The sequence below is a fragment of the Anguilla anguilla genome, chromosome 7 (genome assembly GCF_013347855.1).
Source record: "Anguilla anguilla isolate fAngAng1 chromosome 7, fAngAng1.pri, whole genome shotgun sequence".
Classification (NCBI taxonomy): Eukaryota; Metazoa; Chordata; class Actinopteri; order Anguilliformes; family Anguillidae; genus Anguilla; species Anguilla anguilla.
The window spans coordinates 25748811-25773213 of NC_049207.1; the positions used below are offsets into that span (position 1 = coordinate 25748811).

Consider the following 24403-nt stretch of genomic DNA (forward strand, 5'->3'; position numbering starts at 1 on the left):
GTACGTTTGAGGATTTCCCTCATAAACCCCAGAAGTGACACATTGATATTTCTTTAGCTGGGTCCCCATTGGCTGTTACAGCAGCTTGTCAAGGTCTTCAAAAACCATGCAAATATGACAAAGTACAGAGCAGTAATAGACTAGAACAACACAAAGGCAAAAGTACATTCAATAAAAAAGCATAAATAATCATAAAGCTTCCTATGAAAAAGAAAATAACTTTGCTTACAGGCCATTGCTATTAAAATTAACAATATGTCCTTATGTGTGATACCAAATGTGAAATATAATATAAAAATGTGAATTAGCATATGTAAAATGTAAAAAAAAAAAAGGGCACGAGGAACAACTGTACATCCTCTGCAGCACATCCTCTTGGGTATGACTCGATATAGAAGCGCACAAGATACTCTTCCTTCCTGTAGGTGAGTGCTCCTCCGGTCTGCCTGCCTTTTTTGTACATTAGACAGGAAGCTTTGGTCCTGACCTCCACACATTAGCACTCCAGTGACCTGAAACAGTCAGCCTCCCTCCACCAAAGCCTGTCAAGAACAGCTTCTATCCACTAAGACTACAGTCAGGAACAGCCTCCATCCACAAACACTACAGTCAAGAACAGCTTCCATCCACTAAGACTACAGTCAGGAACAGCCTCCATCCACAAACACTACAGTCAAGAACAGCTTTCATCTACTAAGACTACAGTCAAAAACAGCTTACATCCACTAAGACTACAGTCAGGAACAGCCTCCATCCACTAACACTACAGTCAAGAACAGCTTTCATCCACTAAGACTACAGTCAAAAACAGCTTCCATCCACTAAGACTACAGTCAAGAATAGCCGCCCCCTACCAACCCCTGCCCAGAACAGCTTCCATCTACTAACACTATAGACAAGAACAGCCTCCCTCCGCCAATGCTACAACCAGGCATAGGCTTCATCTGCCAATGGCGCAGCCATGGACAGCCTCCATCCACCAATGGAGGTGGGGCAGTGGGTAGCACTGTTGCCTCGCAGCAAGGAGGTACTGAGTTTAAAACCTTTCTGTGTGGAGTTTGCATGTTCTCCCTGTGTCTGGGTGGGTTTCCTCTAGGTACTCCAGTTTCCTCCCACAGTCCAAAGACATGCTGGTAGGTTAATTGGAGACTCCAAATTGCCAATAGGTATGAGTGTGTCAGTGAATGGTGTGTGTGCCCTATGATAGATTGGCAGCCTGTCCAGGGTGTATTCCTGCCTCTTGCCCAATGCACACTGGGATAGGCTACAGCACCCCCCGTGACCATGCCCAGGATAAGTGGGTATAGACAATGGATGGATGGACAGACAATTGAACCTTTGAAAAATTTGTTTTGTTTCTTGCCATATTGTGATGTCCTATATGAACTCCAATTTTTTTTTTAATTGCAATTTATTATACGACATAAAGAACAAACTCCAGTTCGTTTCCAGCCTACACTCATTGTACACAAAGTAATAAGTTAGGTAATAAAAGCTAAATCAAATGCAAATCAGTCTATATCCATATAAATCTCTCTTTTACACAATAAGCAGAGCCCTGGTGGCCGTGCTGTGGAATGTGTGAAATTTGTCAGTGGCACATCGCATAAGTGCCTCCTTCCTTCTGGTGACTCAGACTGATGAGGAATCGGTTTAATTAGTTTACACACAAACATGATGGCTGAGGTATTAGTCAGAGGCAAGCCCATGTATTGATACCAATCTTCAGCTCAGGAGTGGAGACCATGAATGGAAGAGACCATTGTTCAGGAAGCTCCGTGCGGATGAGTGTAAAAAAACGCTAAGTCACTTCCCCCACCTCAGCAGAGATCTGTTCCAGCGCTGAATCTCAACTCATGGAATGTGATACATAAACTCTGAAAAATCAATTGTTGGATTTACTTTAATTAATTATTTGTATATTAAGTGTAAGTGACTTCAACAGATTAACTAGACAACTTCCCTTGTTAATAAAACACAATTTTATTAAACGTGTTCATGTAATATTTGTGACTCAAACAGATTATTTAAACTTTCTCTTGTTGATCAAACTGGCTTTTATTAAGCATGCTCAGTTGTTTGTATTACTTAAAAATGACATTTATTTTAGGTAATACAAAACTAATCTCTGTGTGTAAGTTCAATGTACTTCATCTATGTTTAAAACACTGATTTCTACATGGTACAAATTTTTTAACAATATTGCATGCACCCATATTTTCAAATGTAAGCAGCCTGCATAAGCAAATGTGCAAATCACATTTGGTACCACTGTAAAAAAAAAAAAGTAACTGTTTTTACAGACAAACTGTTACTGAAATAATGATCCAAATCTGTGAAATGAGGTTGAGCCGTTCCAATTGTAATGCAGTTCTGCGGTTGGTTTAAACTTGAGGTTTAAACTCCAGCTAAGCACACTGCAATTGATCCTTTAATTTCTATATGCTTTGTTTACACATTTACACAATTAATGGTAAGAGCTCTATAATTAGTGAAGAATATAACTTATAAATGTCTCATTAAATTAATACAATAATCCAAAATTTATGTGTTTCACACTACTGTTTGTTTTTTGTGAACGTTCGAAACCAAAGCATTAGCTTCAAATAATGGATTTCATGTCTTGAGTGGTAACACCACACAATATATAAAAACGATAACAATAGGCTATCCATTAATAATATCTTCATGTAGCTGAAACCTAAGAAGCAAATTACAGAAAATCTACATTTAGACCAGTAATTTGTATTTGCAAATGTGATATTTTTACCTAAGTCTGTAGGGCTTTACAAGAGCCGTGTGCTGTGGCTTCTTCTTCCATTACACCAATGACTCACATACTCATACCTATGGGCAATTTAGAGTCTCCGATTAGCCTACATGCATGAAAGTTGAGTACCCGGAGGAAACCCACGTGGACACGGGTAGAAATCCACGCAGAGAGGCCCAGACCGGGATTCAAACCCAGCACCTTCTTGAAATTCACTATACTTTTACATGTATTTAATCAGTCAAAGTCAAGTGCCAGAGTGCTACCAACCTTGCTGCCCCCAGGAAATAAGGTAGAAGTAGAAACATACACAGTAGAATAAATATTAATTAATTCAAACAGAAAAAAATTAAGTAATCTGACTTGTAATGATTTTTCATTTTTTGAGTGTATGGATGAGTTAAATATGTGCTGTTTGTGCGTGTGTGTGTGTGTGTGTGTGTGCACATGTGCATACGCACACGTGTGTATCGTTTCCATCACTCTTACATCTTCACGTTTCCCCTTTAGAACATTGCAGTCCTCCCAGATGCAGACAGGGTGGAGGGCGCTTCTCCTCTCACTGTGATTCTTACTCTGTGGTTTATTCCAGCTCCTGAGCTGCTGCACACCGAAGATACAGCCCCATCTCCTCCTAACAGGGGCTGGGCTGAGGAAAGCCTATCAAATAGCCTTTGCCATGGTGTCCACATGCATCCCATTCATTTAGCAGACTCTCTTATCCGGAACAGCTTACAAATACAAAGTGCATTAGCGTATTTCTTTAAAAAAAGGCTCACCAAGAGCAGCAGTAACTCCTGGTACTGATTAGCAAGCGTGTGTCGTGCCATCCCGGATGCCAACTGATGGTCAGCAAGCGTTCTGCAAATCCCCGCTATGGCAGCTTACTGGGGACAGGACCCCTCATCAACTATTTCTGATTCTCTTAACAGCTGATCCTCATGTCAACTGCCTGACCTCAAATGACTACTGGCAGGCCGCTGTAGTGCCTATTTAAAAAATGTCGGCTGACCAACGCCTTGCTAACAGTGGGCCGTTAATAGGCCGCTGTATGCTTGTTTGCTGAGGCAACACTTCATAGTCGGTAACAGTGTTCCAAAAGGAGCTAGAATCCATTTCAGACTTGGTTACCAGATGCAGCCATCATGGTGAAGCTATTCAACTAGCGTGGCATAGAATCTACTGAGATGAGATGCAAAGACTGCTAGAAAAAGTCAAGGGGTATCGGGTAACCCAAACTCGACAGAAAGAAAGGGAATGAGCATTTAAAATTTTAAACTAAAAGTCAAAGAAGCCAAGACTCAGACCAAATGGTCATCCATAGGTCCACAGGTCATCGGTTTGCAACTGAAAACAGTCATAGTTTCTGCTCATGCTAGTGGGGGGGTTCAGTCAGCCATTGAACATTGTACAGCACTAAACATCCTCAGGCTGCAGTGTAAATATTTTCTAACCAATCACATCAACTCATAGAAGGCGGGGTCTGTTCTGAAGCCAGCAAATCAAACTGCTGAATCAAACATAAACTATGACACAGAGGGAAGTGGCTGAATAGTGAGAGGAGCGTGCCGAACATGTCGCTCTTTCAACACTGTCCTCGAGTAATCCGACCAGTGGTTGAGCTGGCACATCCCTGGGGTAGCCAATCGCGGCTGCAGCATCACAGCTGCAGCGGAATCTCTGATTACACACATCATCAGCCCCGAGTCTCCAACCTCGCTGCACAAATCCCCCACCGTAATCAAAGCCCAGGAAGTGCCACAATTAAACAATTATGATGCATGCATGCATCATATGCATCATATGCAATGCATGACGCATTGTCCATGGATGGATAAGGGTCCTGTTGACTAGGATTCCAATGCTGGGTACGGCCTTATCGGCTGTTGCCTAGTCATGCTGTATGGAAGGGAAGCACTCCTTCCATGAATTGTGCTAGCTCGTTCAAAGCAAACACCTCATGAGGTCGAGTGGTGCAGGCACTCTCTCCAACAGCACTCTCTCAGGTGTTTTTTTATCTCTTAACTTTCCTTAGAATGCACACGGTGGTTCTTCTTATTGTTTCTTGTTTCTCTTTATTATTCTGTTTCTTGTTTTGTTTTTTTGCTGCATAACAACTCAGAACAATAGTCACCTGGCTTTGTAATCACTGGAGTGTTTTTCAAGGGGGGGTTTACAGTCCTTCCTGTCACACGGGGTCGGACAGGAAGTTGGCCGCGCTAACAATGTGAAGAAAGGAGAAAGGTCTTCTTGATTGCTAATGGAAAGGGCAATCAAAGAATCAAGGTCGTGCTTTTTAAGCCACATCATCCAGCAATACCTGCTAGCACTCCCTGGCCTCATGTAGCATATATCATGAAGCTGTCACAGTATTAGACATTGGTATCAGTAAATAAAGATAACATTCTAAAAAGGTCATGATGTAGAGTGCAATTTTGATATTTAAACGGTTGCCCTGGAGTTATTCGTCTTTCATTTTTTTTATGCCTGACCAAGCAGGGCAAGGACGAGCTCTCAAATCTCTCTGTGTGACATATAGGAGATATAAAATTGCTGGGGGTACAGGTTTGCCATCTTGAGAGCCTGTGGATGAGCAGGCAGATCCCGCTGAACCATAATGAAAGAAATAATGCTGAACAAAATGACTGTGCAAAGCTAGGCATTTAGCATGATGCATTAATAAACGCTTGCTGGCACACATTTTCCCTGCTAGGTTAAGCAGCAATAACAACACAGTGCAATTTTTAGCAGATGTACTCATCACATGAAAGACTGCTCACCCCTGTAACATCTATGGATGTTCACCATCTCTGCACAATCAACGGGGCCTGTGTTCAAAAGTGCATAGAAGCTCATACGGAAGAAAAACTATGTTTCATGAAGTGTAATTGGTATAATTATGAAATATAATTATATCAACGTTAAGTACTCTGGAGTGTGTTTTTTCTGCATGGTGTGGGTGAATGGGGGTTGGATTATGGTTAGGGTTAGGGTCATGTGAGAAAAAAAAACATGTACAGGACAATATATAATGCTGCTTTAATGTTTCTACTTTAATGATGCAGTTATATCTGGAAACTGAAATCCTCATGCCTTCCACATTCCGCATTCCGTGATGCACATGATTCCAGCTCTGCAGCATGCTTTGCAACAGGTAGCATGCAATGCCTTAAAGGGACAATTGCCAGGGCACTGTAGCAGGATCCACTGGGGACCAGATCCCAGAAGCTTCCGGATGCCACCACGGACCCCTCCGCACTGGGTTTAGCGTTGCCTATAAATGCGAATCCCTTAATTCACTGAGCTTGCTGCAGCTCAGCGCCATGCCACTGCCTCTGGCTGCGACCTCAAATGGGACGTTCTGCAGCAGGATGCTTGGGGGGGTTGGGGGGGAGGGAGTGGGGGGAGTTGGGGGTGGCACGGAAAAAAATAAGAGAAAGAATCTTGCAATGGAACACAAACAGACCCCAGAAGCCTGTTGGGACAGAGTTCCTGTGGGCAGCCCTAGGAGCGCCCCCACTGGCTGGGCCCGTCCCACGGGAGCCAGACGGCTTCCTCCCCTCCCACATCTGAGGAAGTCTCGCCAAGCCTGCGGCGGTGGGGTGGAGTGACCTGCCCGCCCGCAGACACCTCTTTCGCTCAGTGACCGCAGCGAGCAGCTCTGAGCAGGACCCTCCCTCCCGAAAAAGCCTTGCAGTCCCCCCCGTGCCCCGCGCCATGAAGACCGCCGGACTACCTTCTCTTCTTCTCCTCCTCTCTCTCCTGCTGATCAGGACAGGTACTCCTCCGCTTACCTCCCTCCTCCCTGCCGCCGGCCGCTAAACGGAGACCTGATGTGCGCAGAGTGCACCTCGCAGACCGGGAACCCGCTCTCTGTGTTCCCCAATTGCAGTGGAAACGAGGCCAGGTTCCTCTCGTCTACAGTGCTTTGTAATGGTACATGTACGTGGGTGCGTGGGTGGATTTCTGTGGTTTCACTACCTTCAAAGCGGATTTTTCTTTACTTTTTGTGGTCCAACTTTTATACGCACATTTATTCGTGATTTGGGGTTGTGGATATTTTACATATTAGGTCTTGTCTCAGACAGTTTGTGTTTGTGTGCATTTTTATTCTTTTTATATCTGAAATCCTGGCACTAAGAGGTCTTATGGGGCAGTGGGCTTGGTTTTTCAGAAGTAGACCCCAATATTCTCAATTAACTCGATAAACTCAATATCGAATATATAATTAATTGGTTTATTCCGATTAGTTTATCTTCATAGTACTGTCCTCTTAATGACTCTAAAGCCCATTCATATGAATGATAAACACATCAGTACAACATGAACATTTTACCAGATTGTGCTTTAACTGAGCTCACAGTCATTTTTTTTAACAGCATGTAAGATGCCAGCAGTTCAGCAGCAGCTGGCAATACAGGTTCGAGAACCCCAATAAATCACATCTGCGGTGACGGTATCGATGTTCATTTTAAGCAACACCACAAAAGCAAGTTCGGAGAGGCTTTCTGACCGCTCTTTCGGCCGCATCAAAAGACGACTAAACGAGCCCCTTCCGCGGTTAGCGGCGGCTTTGAGCTGGCGATGAGAGCCGCCGATCTTTCCGTCCCGCGGGTTCTCCGCATCGCATCCCGAGTTACGCGCACGCAGCCTTTCCGGCGCGGATCTAGTGGTAGCGAACCATTCCCCGGGCGGTGATGAGGCGGGCCGGCCGAAGTGGTGCTCGGGAGCCGGTGCCTTTCGGCTCTGGCGACTGTGTCCGGCCTGATTCGCGGAGGAGTTGGCGCTTGGCGCTGGGAGGTGTTTTTTTTTTATTGCGTGGAACGCGGCGAGATTGCTGCTCTGTGTCTGCGCTTCGCCCTCCGCTCTGTGCTTTTTCCTTCACAGTACTGCCACGTTGAGACCCTCACTGGGAAAGAAACAGGGGTAGGAGATGAAAGAGGCTGATGGTGTTGTTATGTCGTGTGCTTAAAATGATTGTAGAATATGATTTCGAATGGAAAGTATGGCTTTTAATGGAAGTTTCAGTGATAAGCTGTTCCATGCAGTATCTCTCAATAGTTTACACACATGGAAACAATTTCTTATTGTTTAATGATATACAGTAAGTAAGTCATTTTAAAAGGTTTAAATGTTCAGCTCTCAAGCTATCGTGAAATGTGATACTGGCATGGCAAATTACTTTCCAAACTAAAAGGAAAAAGAACAAAAGTATGCTACAGCCCGCTTATATTGTAAAAATGTATTGTAAAAAAACGTATTAAGTGTGTTATTAAGTTAAGTGTATGCCCTTAAGAGGCCAAAATCAGCATCTGTGAGTGGGCTGTGAGTAACATACAGAATTCACAGTATGAACAGCACTTTTTTGGACAGTGTATTTTTGGTGCTCTCAGTGATAGTCCCATAGAACACTTAGAAATGGGGCATTCTGTGCTGTTCCCATGGAACACTGAGACCCAGGGTATTCTAAATGTCCCCATAGAACACTGAGACAAAGGGAATTCTGTGCTGTCCCTGTAGTACACTGAGACATGGAGCATTCTGTGCTGTTCCCATAGAACACTGAGACAAAGGGAATTTTGTGCTGTCCCTGTAGTACACTGAGACATGGAGCATTCTGTGCTGTTCCCATAGAACACTGAGACATGGAGCATTCTGTGCTGTTCCTATAGAACACTGAGACATGGAGCATTCTGTGCTGTTCCCATAGAACAATGAGACAAAGGGAATTATGTGCTGTTACCATAGAACACTGAGACATGGAGCATTCTGTGCTGTTCCCATAGAACACTGAGACAAAGGGAATTCTGTGCTGTTACCATAGAACACTGAGACAAAGGGCATTCTGTTCTGTTCCCATAGAACACTGAGATAAATTGAATTATGTGTTGTTCCTCTAGAACCCAGAGACAGGGCATTCTGTGCTGTTCCCATAGGACACTAAGACACAGGGCATTCTGTGCTGTTCACATAGAATATTGAGACAAATGGCATTCTGTGCTGTTCACATAGAATATTGAGACAAAGGGCATTCTGTGCTGTTCACATAGAATATTGAGACAAAGGGCATACTGTGCTGTTCACATAGAACTCTGTGATACAGGGTATTCTGTCTAATCCCACAGAATTTTCAGATGCAGGGCATTCTCTAGCTGAACCAAACAGCAAGGAAGATAATTACAGACCCAGACCTGAGCAGTTAATATGCAGAAATAAGTGAAAAATAACACATTTGTTCCCAAAGTTTATTTTGTGTGTATATAGAACTATAGTGATAATGTGACTTCACTACCTCTTCTAACTCACTGTACTGATAGTCAGTAAGTAAGTTTGTCAGTTAGACTAATGCCTAGTACCAACATGGCTCCAGATTTTATCATGCGGGGCAAAGGAATGTACTAAATCATTTTTAAATGTTATGCAAGTACATGAACAAAGCAACTTTGGGAACACATATTTGGCGACAATAGAATCAACTACAGGTTTAGGCCCTGAATGGTCAGAGAAGAATTTGATCTCTGATTGGATCACGGAAAAGTAAAAGAGGAGTGGCTTTCATCTGTTTATGTTTCCTAACTGTGGGCGTCGCCCTGAGAAAAATTGTACTGCAGTGTGTGCCTGGAGGACCGATCTCTCCAGAGATATGCAGTGGGAACCAGACCGCCCCCCTTTCTCACAGTGCGGACAATTACTGTTCGACTACTCCGCGCCCCACAAATCTGGGGCAGTAAACGCTCAATGTCACATCAAATCTGAGTCACTGCGTACCCATAGATGGAATGAATTAGACTTTTTTGTTTGCCTCTTTACTTTTTGTGATATACGTGGGAAATGTTTAAAAACTACTGATTAGTAAAATGCTATGGCGTATTAGCTTTTTAAATGCATTACACTATCAGGTACAAAAAGTTTGGCAGCAAATCTGAAATCAGCTCCCCCCTCCCCCATTGACTTTACAGGACTGCATGTTTCAGGTCATGCTAGTGGCTGGCGTGCCACGGATACTGACATGGACATGTAAAAATACGCTAACAATGAAAGGTCTGCTAAGTTTACAGCGCAGCTGTGGAATTACCGGTGCTGTCGCTAAAACTGCAGCCTCTGGCTCTTGTGGGTACACATGCGCACACACGTGAATGTATGCAGCCTCACCCGCTGCCACTCACACACACACACACACAAACACGCTCGTACGCAGCCGAGGGGAAGGGGAAAATGGCAGGGAGGAGGCAGCATTCATCTTCGGTAGCGACAGCAACAGGAAGGGTTTAATGGCTGGTTAGGATGGGGCGGCCTCGTGGGGGGGGGGGGTGCAATAGCAAGGCTCAGACAGGATACAGCTTTGCACAAGTTCGCTCACATAAAAGGGGATCCCCGGCACAGTGTCAGCGTTAGCGTTAGAGGTGGGTACCCTGGCACCGTTCCCCCTCCAGCTTACCAGAACAGTGAAGAAGAACTGGGTGAATTATGCTGTCCATTCAGTCAGCCTGCAGCCCTGCAGGCCACATTTCCACACATTATTATGTTTGAAAATTAACATGCTAAAATAAATAACCATGTTTAAACAGCTGGATTATTTACTGAAGAACTAGCCATGCATTTAATGTACATATATCACATTCCTGAAGGGCGACAGTGTCTGCTGAATTTCACTGTTTCAGCACCTGCAAAGCAGCCCATACATCCACCATTTTGATTGTAGTTTATGAACACATTTTGTTGAATTAATGTTTTGTTTCTTGTAAAAAACACATTTTTGCCCATTCAAGGCTAACACTTTACCAAACTGAAATAATATATAACCAATAGATTAACATTTATTGTTTGCTAAGTATTATTTGACATAAGACATTTTAAGTGTAATATAAAAGGTTGTTGGGTCATATAAATGTCAGTAACATGCGGTGGGATACAGCATGTAGGGTATTTTTTCAGTAAATAAGTACACATGTTAATATACCCTGTGCACCGAAATGAGTGAAATGAGAAGACTCAATGACTGCACATCTCTGTGATCTGTTAGCCTTCCTTCCACAGGGAGTCCCTGCCCACACTGACTGCACATCTCTGTGATCCCCTAGCCTTCCTTCCACTGGGGCAGAACAGCATGCACACCAACAATTACAGGCATAAAAATGTTTGAATAGAAGAGTGTTCAATCAGAACAGACTATTCAGCCCATCTAGGCTCACCATATCACCCCTCCCCCCCAAATTGAAAGAGGATCCAGCACTGTGTCAGAACTGGACTTGAACAGCCAGAATGTCTCTGATTCTTCTACATGACCTGGCAAGCTGTTCCACACATTCCACACAACAACTCTGAGCAAGGGATACAACTCAATATCAGTGCAAATTTTACCTTTTTTGAATCTCCTGTTATGCCCCCTTCGAAAATGGAATGTGAAATATCTATGATAGTCCACTCACAATTCTCCCCGAGACCCCCAATACATCTTTCCTTTGTTGTTAACTGTTCACATTTTTATTGAAATTGTTTCTGTTCCCTGTTTAGAATCAAATACAACAGATCCGTCGCCAAGTACAGTTCCAGGACCAGGTGGACAATCAATCCCAACAACAACTCCAACAACTCCAAATAATAACACAACAACAGACATAGGCGGAGGTGAGTCACGAAAATGAAACATTTATTTTGGACCTTTCACAAAGAATTCCCAACGAGTGAGTTATTCAGGAAAATACTGGCGCTATATCCTGATTCTCAATGCAAAAAAGTAACATTTTCAATTATCACTTCATGGCAAATAAACTCAGTTAGAGTACTTTTCATTCCAATAGAGTAACTACTCACCCTGGACTAATAAAAACATTTGTGAAAGTTGATTTAACACTAGGAATTTTGCCGTGGTGTTTGGAATTAAACTGTTATCTGTTTTTTTAGCTACATAGGTTTATAACAACCCCTTCAAAATAGTTGTTCCCAGCACTACACATAAATATTAAGAACTGTTAAAGCCTTTTCAAAGAACTTATAGACATACTATAGTATTTTTTTTAAAATATGTACATTCTAAGACCATGCAAAGTACTGTGGCTCATTATAATTACATTTGCATGTCGTTTCAACTGAACATTTAAGTTTGAATTCTAGAATCACAGTGTCATCTGTTTCAATGAAACATTTAAGTTTGTATGCTATAATCACCCGGTCATCCATTTTAACTAAAATTGAAACTTGGATTCTTGAATCACACTGTCATCTGTTTCAACTAAACTTGAAGCTTGGATTCTAGAATCACATTGCCACCTGTTCCAACTTTATGTTTGGATTCCATAATCATAATGCCACAAAAAAGAATGAAAGCTTTTCTCCACGCTGAAGTGACCTGAATTTTTTGTCAAATTTTCCAGTGTGTTGTGCCACTTTATGATATTAATAGGCAAGCCTCTCGCTGTGTTATTTTGCATTCTGTACACACTACTTAAGACAAGCTAATATTCACAATGTATACATTAGACAAACAGTAAGTGTTGAGAGGCTAATTTAATGACTAATTTAATGGATGACACTATCTTTTCAGATTCAAATGCAACTTCAAGTGTAACCCAAACAGGATCAACACTAAATCCGAAAGAAGACTCTCCAAGTGGGTTCAACTCTCGCGACCTTATTTTCGGTGTATTTCTAAATAAAAGCCTGTCAGGCAACTCTGGCTAAATTTGTTCCATTGATCTAAATCACAGGTGTCAAACTCCAGTCCTGGTGGGCTACAGTGTCTGCTGGTTTTCAGGGTGTTCCCAGCATCAGTGGTTCATTTAAGTAATTTATTGGCTAAGGAATCCACACACCTTGTTCTCTAGGCCTTAATTAGCAGCTGATTGAAAGAAAACCACAAAACCCCACAGACACTGCAGCCCCCTTGGGATTCAGTTTGACAGCCCTGATCGAAATGTTATTTTTGTTTATTTTCCCCTTTGTTCATTTGTAAACACCCTCATGTGTACAAGTAAGCATTGTGATCGCATTTACTGTTAGAGTGCCAGTGTGTCATGGGTGTGTTATGATGACCTGAAATACAAAAACTATTCCTTAGGGTCTCACAAGTGTGAACACATTCACTGCCTTTCAATTTCATAAGTCAAAGTCAAAACCACTGGAATTTTCCTACTAAGTGTTAGTCGACAGCAGTTTTTGTGCAAATCTCACCCCCACGGTAATACAGAGTTTTTCCACATTTCAGAAACAAAGCCAACTGATGCAGCCACAGTCACCTCAGCACCGGGCAGTACCCTAGAAACAGGTAGGAGGGGACCACATTTCAGGCTATTTCCATTGCAGTTCATCCCTCCTTCTGCTTCAAGGGTCAAAGGAGGTCACCATCATGCTTAAGGTTGCCAGACAGCCATAGTTGACAACCCCAAAATGTAGCTGAGTAGATAAACAATCATGGGGGGAAGTTTCAGGGTAAAAATATACAGGTGTCAGTGATAGACAAGGGAATTTAGAGTGAATATATGGGGAGGAAGGGGTTCCTCTACAAACCACTCAGTCATTGCTCATTTTCCGCCGTGGTCTGAAGACGCATCTCTTCAGACTATACCTGGACTAACTATCACTACTCTGCAGGGCACTATCAAACAAGAATTGCTCTTATCATTTGAATCCTAATTTGTTCCTGTAGCACTTTTATGTGATGCTTGTATCTCCATCCAGCGCTTATACTGTAGCGTTATCTTGACATTGTAGCTTGTCGTTGGGTCGCCCAGTTTGACTTACCATAACTTTCTGACCTAGCCTATGCTTACTTTCTGAACTGAACTTAATGTGTTCATGGCTATGAATAACTGTTACATAATGATTATTGTGCATTATTGGACCAGTGTTTTGGAGGGTTATAATTCCAGCCTGGAATTTGGCAACACGAGGTAGTCTGTAGATTCAGGGGTTATGCAAACGAAGAGAGAGGCAGGCAACCAAGATACAAAAGCACTGCAGCGCAAATTATATGCATTTCAACAGTGCTCTGAGATAGGAGTCAGAAGAAAGAGTTACATTCAGACACAAACACAGCTAGACAGTGCAGTTGGTAGTAGGAGCCAAGGAAAGCTTATTTATTGTGTAGGGCATTGTTTTTGAAAAGGCACAGATTTGGGCCAATAAAACATACATAATTCAGGTATGTATTAAATATTGTTAAGCACACTTAAGTATTGTTCTTATTTACTGCAAACAGAAACCAACACAGTGGGGTTAAGGTTGCTATGGTGACCAGAAACGGCATAATTCGGCTGAGGAAAGGGTGTCCTGCCATGTTTCACACAATATTTCTTGTTTCTTTGAAGCACCTATGACTACCCCCTCGGCAAACGAGACAGGACAAATTGAGGGAAATGATGGCCAAACTGAGAACATGACCAATTCAGCAGGTAGGAACAGCTTTTATTTACTTAGTCAGATTAAAACATTTGGCAAACTAGCCGTTGCACCACAGCATCACTCGACGTGAAGGCCAGTATTTCACTCGATGCACTTTTAAATCGCAGTTTTAATGAAAATGTGAAAGTTTCGGTTGGGATGGGAATGGCGCTGACTTTCCCGCTCAGCACATCCACACGTTGGGCGTGCTGTCCGAACTGCAAGAGCAATCGTACAAGTTCCTTACAAAAGCGTGGCACAACTGTAATGGTTTTCATTTGCGCAGATCTCCCAGATACCACCATCACCAGCAAGCCAAAGGAGACAGGACCCACTACGGCAGGTACACCATCCATCCATTTTATAAACCGCTTACTTTTGGTCAGGGTTGTGGAGTGGGGGTGCCTATCCCAGCTGACATTGGGTGAAAGGCAGGAGCACACACCCTAGACAGGCCACCAATCCATCCCAGGGTGTACACACCATGCACTCACTCATACATACACCAAGGACAATTTATGTGTCTTTGTACTGTGGGATGAAACTCGAGTTAAAGAAGATTTTTGTCGGCATAAAAAGCTTGTGTTTTAATTATAAAGCATGAGGCAAAATAAAGGTGTCTCAGGTCATCAGCTTCTGAGACCTCAAGCCAATATCGCCTGTCCACAGTTGTTAAATTAGCTCATGTCCTTTCCACAGGAATATGAGCTACCTCACTGCCCATACACAAAGGCAGAACAGAGTGATGCGTGATTCATGATCTTCCTAAACAGCTGCAGTAACCTTCAACACTTTCTGCTAATTACGACTTAAAGGTCCTAGAGATCTTTATGGGAACAATGTTTGCTGTTTTTTTTTTTTGTTGTTTTGTTTTTTTTTTAAATCTAAAGTTAGAAATAATCACCCCCTCAATAATCTGATTCTTAATTGAACTGTGAATTACACATACACTCCAAGGATTCCAGCAGTTACAAAGGATAAGAGGAAGTAAATAACACTGGTGCATTTCTAAAACCCATTCAGTGTAACAAAAAAAGAAGATTTTTGCGATATGATACGATACGCTACTACTTTATTTATCCCCTTGGGACAATTTCTTACAGGGCTGATCAGCAATGCACATAACATAGTTATGTATAGTACTGTGTAACAGTTCTCATTTAACACTGAAAAATGAGAAAGAAAGAGGATAAAGTATTATTCAAATACATTTCAATGGGGATAGCTGGGAGGCACTGTTCGAGTGAATGGATGGGCCCCACGGCCTGGTTTTGAAGTCTCCAGTCTCTGAGGACGTTGCACTGTTGGAATAGCACCCCTCATGGATGGGAGGGATGACTGCATCCCATCACTTACCAGCAACCTCTCCAGCTCAATCAGGTGTCTGCGGCCTGACCTTGGCTGAGATAAAAAACATTGTGGGTAGCATGGCGTGCTCTGGAGGCAAGTACCAGATTCTATGAGTAGAGTGGCTCACCAGAGTATAGATGGAATCTCTGAAAACTGATTTGTGTTCTTATATACCTCATTATTCTAGGACCAAAGTCATCAAAAGCTCCAAACACGACAGTGGCCATATCAGGCACACCTGCACCAAAGCCAGATGTACCTATGCCAAAGAGCTCAGGAGGTAAGACCGATTGTCTGGCAGTCGGAGGGTTGCCGGTTCAAACCCCGCCCTGGGCATGTTGAAGTGTCCTTGAGCAAGACACCTAACCCCTAACTGCTCTGGCGAATGAGAGGCATCAATTGTAAAGCGCTTTGGATAAAAGCGCTATATAAATGCAGTCCATTTACCATTTACCATGTACCTCCCGTAAACACAGGTAAATGTGGGCCTTACCATAGTGCTCATAGTGTGCCACAAAAATCATGCAAATCATGTGTGAAATCATCAACTTATTATCCCGCATCTATGTATCATTATCCTTTATTCCTGGCCAAAAATTGTGTCTCTGCAGAAACAATCCAATTCAGTTAGGAAATTATTTGAAATTCAATTAATACATCGAAAATTTCCCATAATGCTCCATAGCGATTTCTGAGTTAATTTTCAGTCGTTGCCTGATGCTCACATACACCTATACATTACATAGTTATTTATCAGAAAAATGTTAGATATTAAACACAGTGAGCTTATGTTTTCTTGATTTGGCTCTGTACTCCACAATTTTATGTTTACATTCACATGTGGTTAAAGTGCAAACAATTCATGGTGAAACCAAAATGTATTTAAAAACACCCTTTAATAAGAACTAAGAATCTGAACTTGAAATGCATGTGAATTTTTGATTACAAACCTAAAATTGTACAGAGTGAAATCAAGAAAAAAAAAATGCATTGGTCCCAAACATTATGGTAAGCTCACTGTATATTTAATTGTAATTTACCATTACCATTTACCATTATGTGCTTTTGGGGGTTTTCTGTGCATCTGTTTAATTATTGTAATTTTATTGTAATTATTTTAATTTGTACATTATATCATACAGTGTTTTTTGTGTGCATTAAACAATAACACAATCATATATGTTTTACATATTTTTTCAGATAAAGAAAAATTAATAGTGAATAATGGATCCGATAAACATAAGGGACCGACAACCGAGCCTCCCAAAGGTGCAGACAATATGTTATACAGTCCTGCTGTACACTGTGTGCACTGCCCTGGAGGGTCGAATTTTATATCTGAATATACAGGTGGCAGTGTAGCATTAGGCTAGCAAATCTTGAGGCTGTAGGTTTGATTGCTTCAGTAAAAGCAACTGGTATAGAGGGATTGTATGTAAAGAATGTAAGCTGTGTGTCTTTTAAATCCCTTAAACGTAAAATGGTATGTTTGTGAGTGTGTGTGTGTAACTGTGTGTGTGAGTGTATGTCGGTGAGTGAGTATGTGTGCGTGTGTGTGTGTATGTGTGTGTGTGTGTGTGTGTGTGTCGCTGAGTGAGTGTGTGTGTCTGTGTGCATGTGTGAGCATGTGTGTCTGTGAGGGAGCTCTATTTGGCCAGGCCATATCAAGCTTAGTCCTCCTGAAAGTGAAATGTCTCTGCCCTACAGACAAGAAGATGCTTTGGATTCTGTTGCCTGTATTGGGGGTTCTGGTAGCAGGGGTCATCTTTGTTCTGAAAAAGTACACGAAGGGCCACGGACACACAGGTAAATGTGACTAATACATGGGTAGGCTGAAAGTCTGTGCCAACTCATGACTTTCATCTGTGCTACTCTATTATCTCCTGCTAAGATGAAGCCTTAATGAAGAAAATCATATCCAATAGTATAGTCAACTAGCAGTTTTTGGACTATTACTAAGTTCTACTGGGCTTGTGTCCAAAAAATTACATTGCTAAAATATCTTAAAATGCTAAAGAAAGAAACCAGATGGAAAATGTAACAGAAATGTGAAATAATCTGATCACTGCCTATGTTGTGTCCTCTACTCCACAGGCACGGCAGAAAACGGAACAGAAAAGTGAGTGTGAAGCCTTCATTTCAGTTATTTTTTTGCGTACATTGACACACATTAGTGTCTAACACCACACATTTGCACGCATTAGCACATATTAGCCACCATTAGCGCACATTAGCCTTCATTAGCACGTTAGCCTATATAAGCACGTTAGCACATGTTACTACACATTAACCTACATTAGTGCTTATTATTACACATTAGAACACAACACCGTCATTTGACAGTCACAGACACCCTCCTGTTCCACCAGCTAAGTCCCCGCTACATTTTCATGCAGCTGTGACACAACACCCCCTCAGAGTGAACATCTGTGATACGCCACCACCACAGCAATCAAGTTCAGGTTCAAAATTTATTGTAACTTAAGACCAGTCTTGCGGTCCGCTGGATTTCTTATGAAAGCAACATCCTCAAACTGATGAGGTTCCTGCTGGGAAACTGCACAAAGCGTACACTGCAACCCAATGGCTAAGAAGCTCCGCTAGCAGACTGTGGAGGCCTAGAGGTGGTGACTGGCAGCACACACTTTGCAAATATGTGCATGCTTGCATTTGCCCGCCCAAATTGGTGGGGCAATGAAAAATTGGTCACGGGGCATTCCAAATTGAGAAGAAATAAAAACTGGGAGAAAAAATATGTAAAAACTTTTTTTTTTAAAGCTAACAGAGGTTGTGGCCTTTGCTAATAAAATCTGCTAATTAACTATCCCTCCTGCACCCTAGCGATATGCGTGCCAGCACCCAGAGAATGGTGATAAAGCAAATATCCACAATTTATTTAAAAAATGGGCCACAAGCACATCACAAATTTGAGGTCAGCACCTGCAACAAACTCCTTTCTGGCCAAAAACGCCACTCATTCCCTTATCAGCACACAGGGCAATAAATGGCAATAAAATAAAGGAGCCTCCCCATCCCTCAATCACTCATTACACAGTAACCCACATCATAAAACTTAGTATCTGTACTTTCTACAGTTACCAGGTCTCATTTAATTTTGCATGAAAAAAGTCGTACACCCATTCAGATATACCCCTCAGATCACCAAATAAATCATTCAGAAAAAGTTTTAAATGTCCTTGTGTAATGTACTTATATTGCATTTACTTTCGGGATATACAATACTGGCTCCTTTGTCTATGTACATGTGACTGTAATCCAAAATGCTTCTGCTCGTACGCAGGCTAACACTGTTAGCTAGGTCAGGTGCTATTTTCAGGTCAATCCACAGGAATCCGTTTAGAACACAGCTGGTTTATCTGACCAGCCCATGCTCTTTTTAGTACAGTACCTTATCTGAACAGCGATAGGTTTAGTTTTAAGTCAATCAAGTTACAGAATGAATTAGACAAGGCTGTAACCTTTCAAATGAGCCCTCATTGGTGGCAATGGGTACAGCCCATTCCCAAGTAATCTAACTGCGTACTGCCTGGGGGTTCTGCGTCGTGAAGATGGCCTGATAGTGAGTGAATGCGCAACCAAAAAGCCAGCTAGTTCTCCTAACAACTAGCCACTGTGCAATAAAATGTATTTATAATTATGGTGGATCTGTTCAGCGTTCTCCTTATTATTTCTTCTTACTCCACATCAACATTCTGTACATCACTTGTCCAGCAGCTTTTCAGCAAGACCTAATAAGTTTGGATAATAGTTCACCAAAAAGAAAATTTGTTTTTGTGGTGTAAATTATGTGTTCAAAACATTATCAAAAATGTGCAATTTGGAGAGGTTTTGGGACATATTGAAAAAACCCTTGCAAAATTTTACTGCTTTTAGTTATCAACACAATTAATTTTGCAGTGGTGGGAAAGAGGTTGGGGGTGAACATTGCATAATACTTTTGATGCTAGCTCATGTGAATTTTGTTGCAATTTTGTGTACATTAATGTGTTCACCATGAATAATTCTTCACATATTTCCTCAATTTTGAGACATAGTCCTGATGGCACACATGTGCCCTTAAAATAATGCCATAAACTCCCTGCTGTGTGTTGCCAAAGCTTTATCGTAAGGCTTTATTGAAGAGTAGTGCATCCAGGTGAAAATGGCCTTTATAAATGCTTTGGGAGAAAGGGTTAAATAAAGAATGTCTCTCTCTTGAAAACGCAGCGCTTCCTTTCAAAGCAGATCTGAGAGCAATAAAGACGGGGTGATGCTTCTGGGGGTGAAAACATCAGAAGGGGAGGGAAACGGTAGGTGTGCTTTCTTTACATCTCTAATGTACAAAACGACTTTTCTGACTGTCCCGTTCACCTCATTCGAATGAGAAAACTGAAGGATGTCCAACAAAATGAGATAACTCAAGGCTCAGAAGCAGCATGTATATAGCTGCGATGTTCTCCTGTTTTGACAATGAGAGTATTGGGGTAAAACATTTAAAGCGACACAGGAGCACGCGTTTCAGGGGAATGCAGAGGTTTGTCTTTCGGGTTTTGTGTGGACTTTTCTTTTTGCGTAACAATTCTAGCGTAAGCTGAGTAAAATGAAATAAGGACTGAACGACTTAAAGTAAATGAGCTGAATCTGGTCTGACGGGTCGACTCAGCCTGAGTTTCCCGGAGACGTTTTGTTTTCCAACATTCGCTGACCACCTCGGTCCTCAGGCGTGGGCTCGCAATCATTGAGGGGAAGATTCCAGCTTTTAATGTTCCCCATTGTGCTGGGGTTCTTATGGCCCCCATTGCAGAGAAGGTGTTTCCTGCGATTTAGCGCACCCGCCCCCCCCCCCCCCCCCTTCCCCCCCTCGCTGGAAATGCCAGCAGGAGCCGAAAGATAGAGACTTCCTTGCACAAACACAGGCTATTTTAAACGCGCTCATTGTGTGCCCCGGTCTTGGAAATGTCACAGTCCTACGACCAGGCGATAAACAAATAAAAAAAAGAAACACAGGCAGTGGAATGCGAGGATCTCAACCCGCCACCCCCCCCTACCCCCACCCCCACCCATGACTGATATCAGCCTGTCTGTGCATACACTGGGAAATGACATCAGGGTTTAAGAATATGAAAAGGAAAAAGGCAACTGGATGCTTGGTTTAACATAACCTTAGTGTCGGCTCAACAAGTATTGTTGCGTTTGCATCAATATTGCATCTTTAATCTTATTATGTTGTTGTTGTTGTTGTTGTTGTTGTTGTTGTTGTTGTTATTATTATTATTAAATTACTTTGTGTATATTTTTACTGCATAGTAAAATCACAATGTAAATGTTTAGAATGAGATTATCATTCAGAAGTTTAGAACTAAATTTTGTTGAATCCATTTGAAAGTATCCTTCTGCCCACAATGGCTAGTCCAGGAATAACTTCTCCAAACATAATGCTAATCCAAACAACGTAACCAATTCAGGATCGACACTGTTGATAGAATTACCTAAACTTTGTTTTCCTTCTGCACTGTTCATGCTCACACAAGTATTTTTAATGGGCAGTACTGCTCTCTAGTGGTAATAAGGACAATTACACTGTCAAAATATGAACTCTTCAGCGCTTATGTCATAAGGGTTCTGCTGGTTTTTATTTTCATCCTCAATTCAGGAACTAGTTCAGACGGAAATAAGGAGCGGAGCTGAGTCAACTGTGTAATCAGCTTCAAGTGTTAGATCAAGCACTGAGTAACAGCAAAAACCAGTAGGCCATGTAACTATCCAGTACTGCAGTTGAGCAACACATTGTGGGTTAGCAGCACATGTATTAACAGTGTTGCATTACTTCAGCTGTATTGCATCACAGTATGACAAGGCATGTATCTGACTTTGTTGGAATTTTTAAAATCACCCCTATCCCACCTTTTTTCTATATCTCAGCAGCTGCAAGATAAGGAAGAACCAACATACTACTGAGTGGACCAAGAGACAGGCCAGTGCTATGACCAGGAAAAAAGGGTTCCAAGTCTTGCACTGTTTGATTATTTGGCTTTTTTTGTTACACTTAAACACAATGGGGCAACTGCAACCAGACTAGCAGGAGTTTAAACCTCATGTTTAATCCCCTAGGACACAGAACTGCATTAATACTGGAACAGCTACTACTATTCTCAGATTGAGAGTAGCTATTCCACTTTTATACAGAAGTTCCACTTCTATATGGACTAGAGGTTTAACTTGAAACTCCTGCTCAGTTGATTGCATTTGCCCCATTGTTACAAATGTCACATTAAATCTATTACACATAAACAGTTATTTGGAAACAAACTACATTGCCTGAGTGATGTGCTGTCAGGTGCAAGAGGAAATGATGTCACTGACTGAAGAAAAGAAACAAGGAATCTCATCCAGAGACATGTGGCAGTCATTTAAAAAAAAGACTGGAAGTTGAATATTTGAAATATGGAGAAAAGACCTTTTTTTAAAAAAATGAATGGAAAGCAACGGAGTGCTTTTATACCCTGATGTGTCTAGTGAGCTACAGGCTAAACGGGTAAATGAAGCTGTTGCGTACAGTGAGACTAGGCCAGAACCAAGGGTTGAGAGACAGAAGCTGCCATTGGAACACTGAGTGAAAACAAACAATGATGCTGAACTTTCTGGAAGCTTCTGCATGTGTACGTAAGACATGTTATAAGCCTATAGGGAACATTAGTAAATTTGAGATGTAAAAAAATTAAGTAAAGCATTAACATGCACACACGTACACATGGGCACACACATACACGCACTCACACAAACACACACACGCATACTCACACACATGCATGCACACACACATGCAAACAAACATACAAGTGCATGCACAAACAGCAGATCACTGAAAAGATTGTTACACAGTGGTTAAAATGTATATTTTTAGAAATTGCACAAGGAAGAGTCTTTTGAGCCAAATAATTTCTGCCGGCGATTGATTACACACTGTTTTATTTTGTTGTGTTTTTTCCTTTCATTTGGCTATAAGAATCAGTCTTGATTGTCCATTCTATGCAATAAAGAATATTATATTCATTTTCTGATAAATTCAGTAGTTGTACAAATATGCTTAAAGATAATTTTATTATTATGTTTGTATGTGTAATCTCAAGGAAAAATCAATCCAAGCCCCTCATTCCTCATAACGTTTTGTGAATTGTGACCAGTGAAATCCTTGAACCAGAGCCAAATATTGTGGCAAAGTTTTTTAGTGGAATGTTTCATATGTCAAAGGGAAATATTTCAGATGGCAAAAAGCAGGCATAAACGTACTGAGCACTGCTCTGCTGGGTTTGCATAAAGGATTCCTTTAATACCGAATGTCATTAGAATCAAATGATTCTAGAATCAAAGAAAATGAGGGGACATATACTTTATATGTCTGATGTTAGAATTGTGGACTGTTGTTTAATTTAAAAATAAAATGGCATACTATACCTCCACACCACAGTCCATATTAAACCCTCCTTCCAGTTATTGCTCCGTAACAATCATCTGTCACAACTGATCATACAATAGGAACAATAAGAAATAAGCTTATGAACTTCTGTTTTAAATAATTGACAATAATTGTAATAAATATAACTGACCCTCCCCCCACACTGAAAAGCTTTTAGAAATGAGGTAAAATTTTGGTGTCCTATCAATTCAGTCTTTTGCTTTTGGATTCACTTTGTTATACCATCCCAAGAGATGGTTTAAAACGTTTTTGTCACTGTTTTCTTTGCTTTTGATGTTTTGTGTTTTCATTCTTAGAATATTTGTGAATATTTGTCTTAGTTTTTGAACCAGTTTTGTGCAAACAGCAAATCTTTTTCTTTTTTAAATCATGTTTCATTAAAGTTCTCATAATTTTTCCTATGATTATCAAAAGGTCTACTTGCTTTCAACACACTGTGACTTAAAGCAAATGATCCCAAATTCTGCAGACTCTCTGAAATACAGTTCCTGGCATCTCTATGTATATCATAAAGCAGAAATATAAAATTGATGATTCATGACACACCCTAAAACTGAGGTGGATATATAACTAAAAACAAAATTGTATTTAAAACATCGCACAGGACACATATCATTTCCAAAATGGCTACCAAAAAAACTGCCTGTCATTTTCCATGATGTAACCGCTACATCTAGAATTTGTTATCTACTTTTCAAAAAACGGAACAGATAAGGCCAGACTGCATCCTTGAGGAAATAGATTTCTGGAATGGATGGACATGTTGTGCATCTGATTATTTTGCGTTTTTGACGTAACAGCTAGATAAAGCTCGTAGGCCGGCACCTTTTTCTTTTTTGTTTGTTTGTTTTGTTTTTTTGATTTTTTGTTCCCTTTTGCAGGATGAAGGGAAGCTCTGTCATGTGCCTGTCCTGAACCACAACTTCTTTTTTGAGACCATTTTCAAAATTCTGGTGTCATCTAAATCATGTGCCCCAGGTTTGACCCCTGCCAAAACAATGGCAACCAAAAAGGCACATCATGTTTATGTCCTGTCTGAGTTTGGAGCTCCCCTGTGTATTAAGAAGCAAATTATCATTGCAGTAGAATTGATAGCAAAATCTTCGCTGTGACAATCAGCAAGGTTCAAATGGAAGTATTGGACCGGGTTCCTTTAGATTCCTTTGACGTTATACGCACCCGGTCAAAGCATGAGGGATATCCTGTCATTACCCCTAATGAAGAGAGCATAGCATCCTATAATTAACCAGTCCTACACCTGATTTTTTGTTTTTGTAGTCACAATGCATCTGTCACCAGAGAGTTTGCAGTTAGTTTGTTTCACACTGAAATTCATGGAACTACTGATCGTCGAATCTCATTTAGTAGCAAACTGATAATAAATGTGAATGGTAAGAATCCATCAAGCAACTTAACTACACACAGCC

The 24403-nt window shown here is 41.3% G+C and overlaps 1 protein-coding gene across 3 annotated transcripts; it reads left to right on the forward strand.

Annotated features, from left to right (window-relative positions):
* The first annotated feature begins 6245 nt into the window (after window positions 1–6245).
* LOC118232383 (mucin-5AC-like) lies at window positions 6246–23377 on the forward strand. Of its 3 annotated transcripts, none has more exons than XM_035427335.1 (12): window positions 6246–6548; window positions 11285–11398; window positions 12315–12380; window positions 12975–13034; window positions 14077–14160; window positions 14436–14492; window positions 15687–15779; window positions 16700–16768; window positions 17207–17305; window positions 17594–17618; window positions 19727–19809; window positions 21425–23377. In XM_035427335.1, the coding sequence occupies exons 1-12, from the start codon at window positions 6488–6490 to the stop codon at window positions 21433–21435; spliced, it is 822 nt and encodes a 273-aa protein (XP_035283226.1). In that variant the 5' UTR covers window positions 6246–6487; the 3' UTR covers window positions 21436–23377. The 3 variants fall into 3 exon arrangements, with proteins under 3 accessions (XP_035283226.1, XP_035283225.1, XP_035283227.1); XM_035427334.1 differs by having other exon boundaries at window positions 6247–6548; window positions 21422–23377; XM_035427336.1 differs by lacking the exon at window positions 16700–16768 and having other exon boundaries at window positions 6248–6548; window positions 21422–23377.
* Window positions 23378–24403: the final 1026 nt, after the last annotated feature.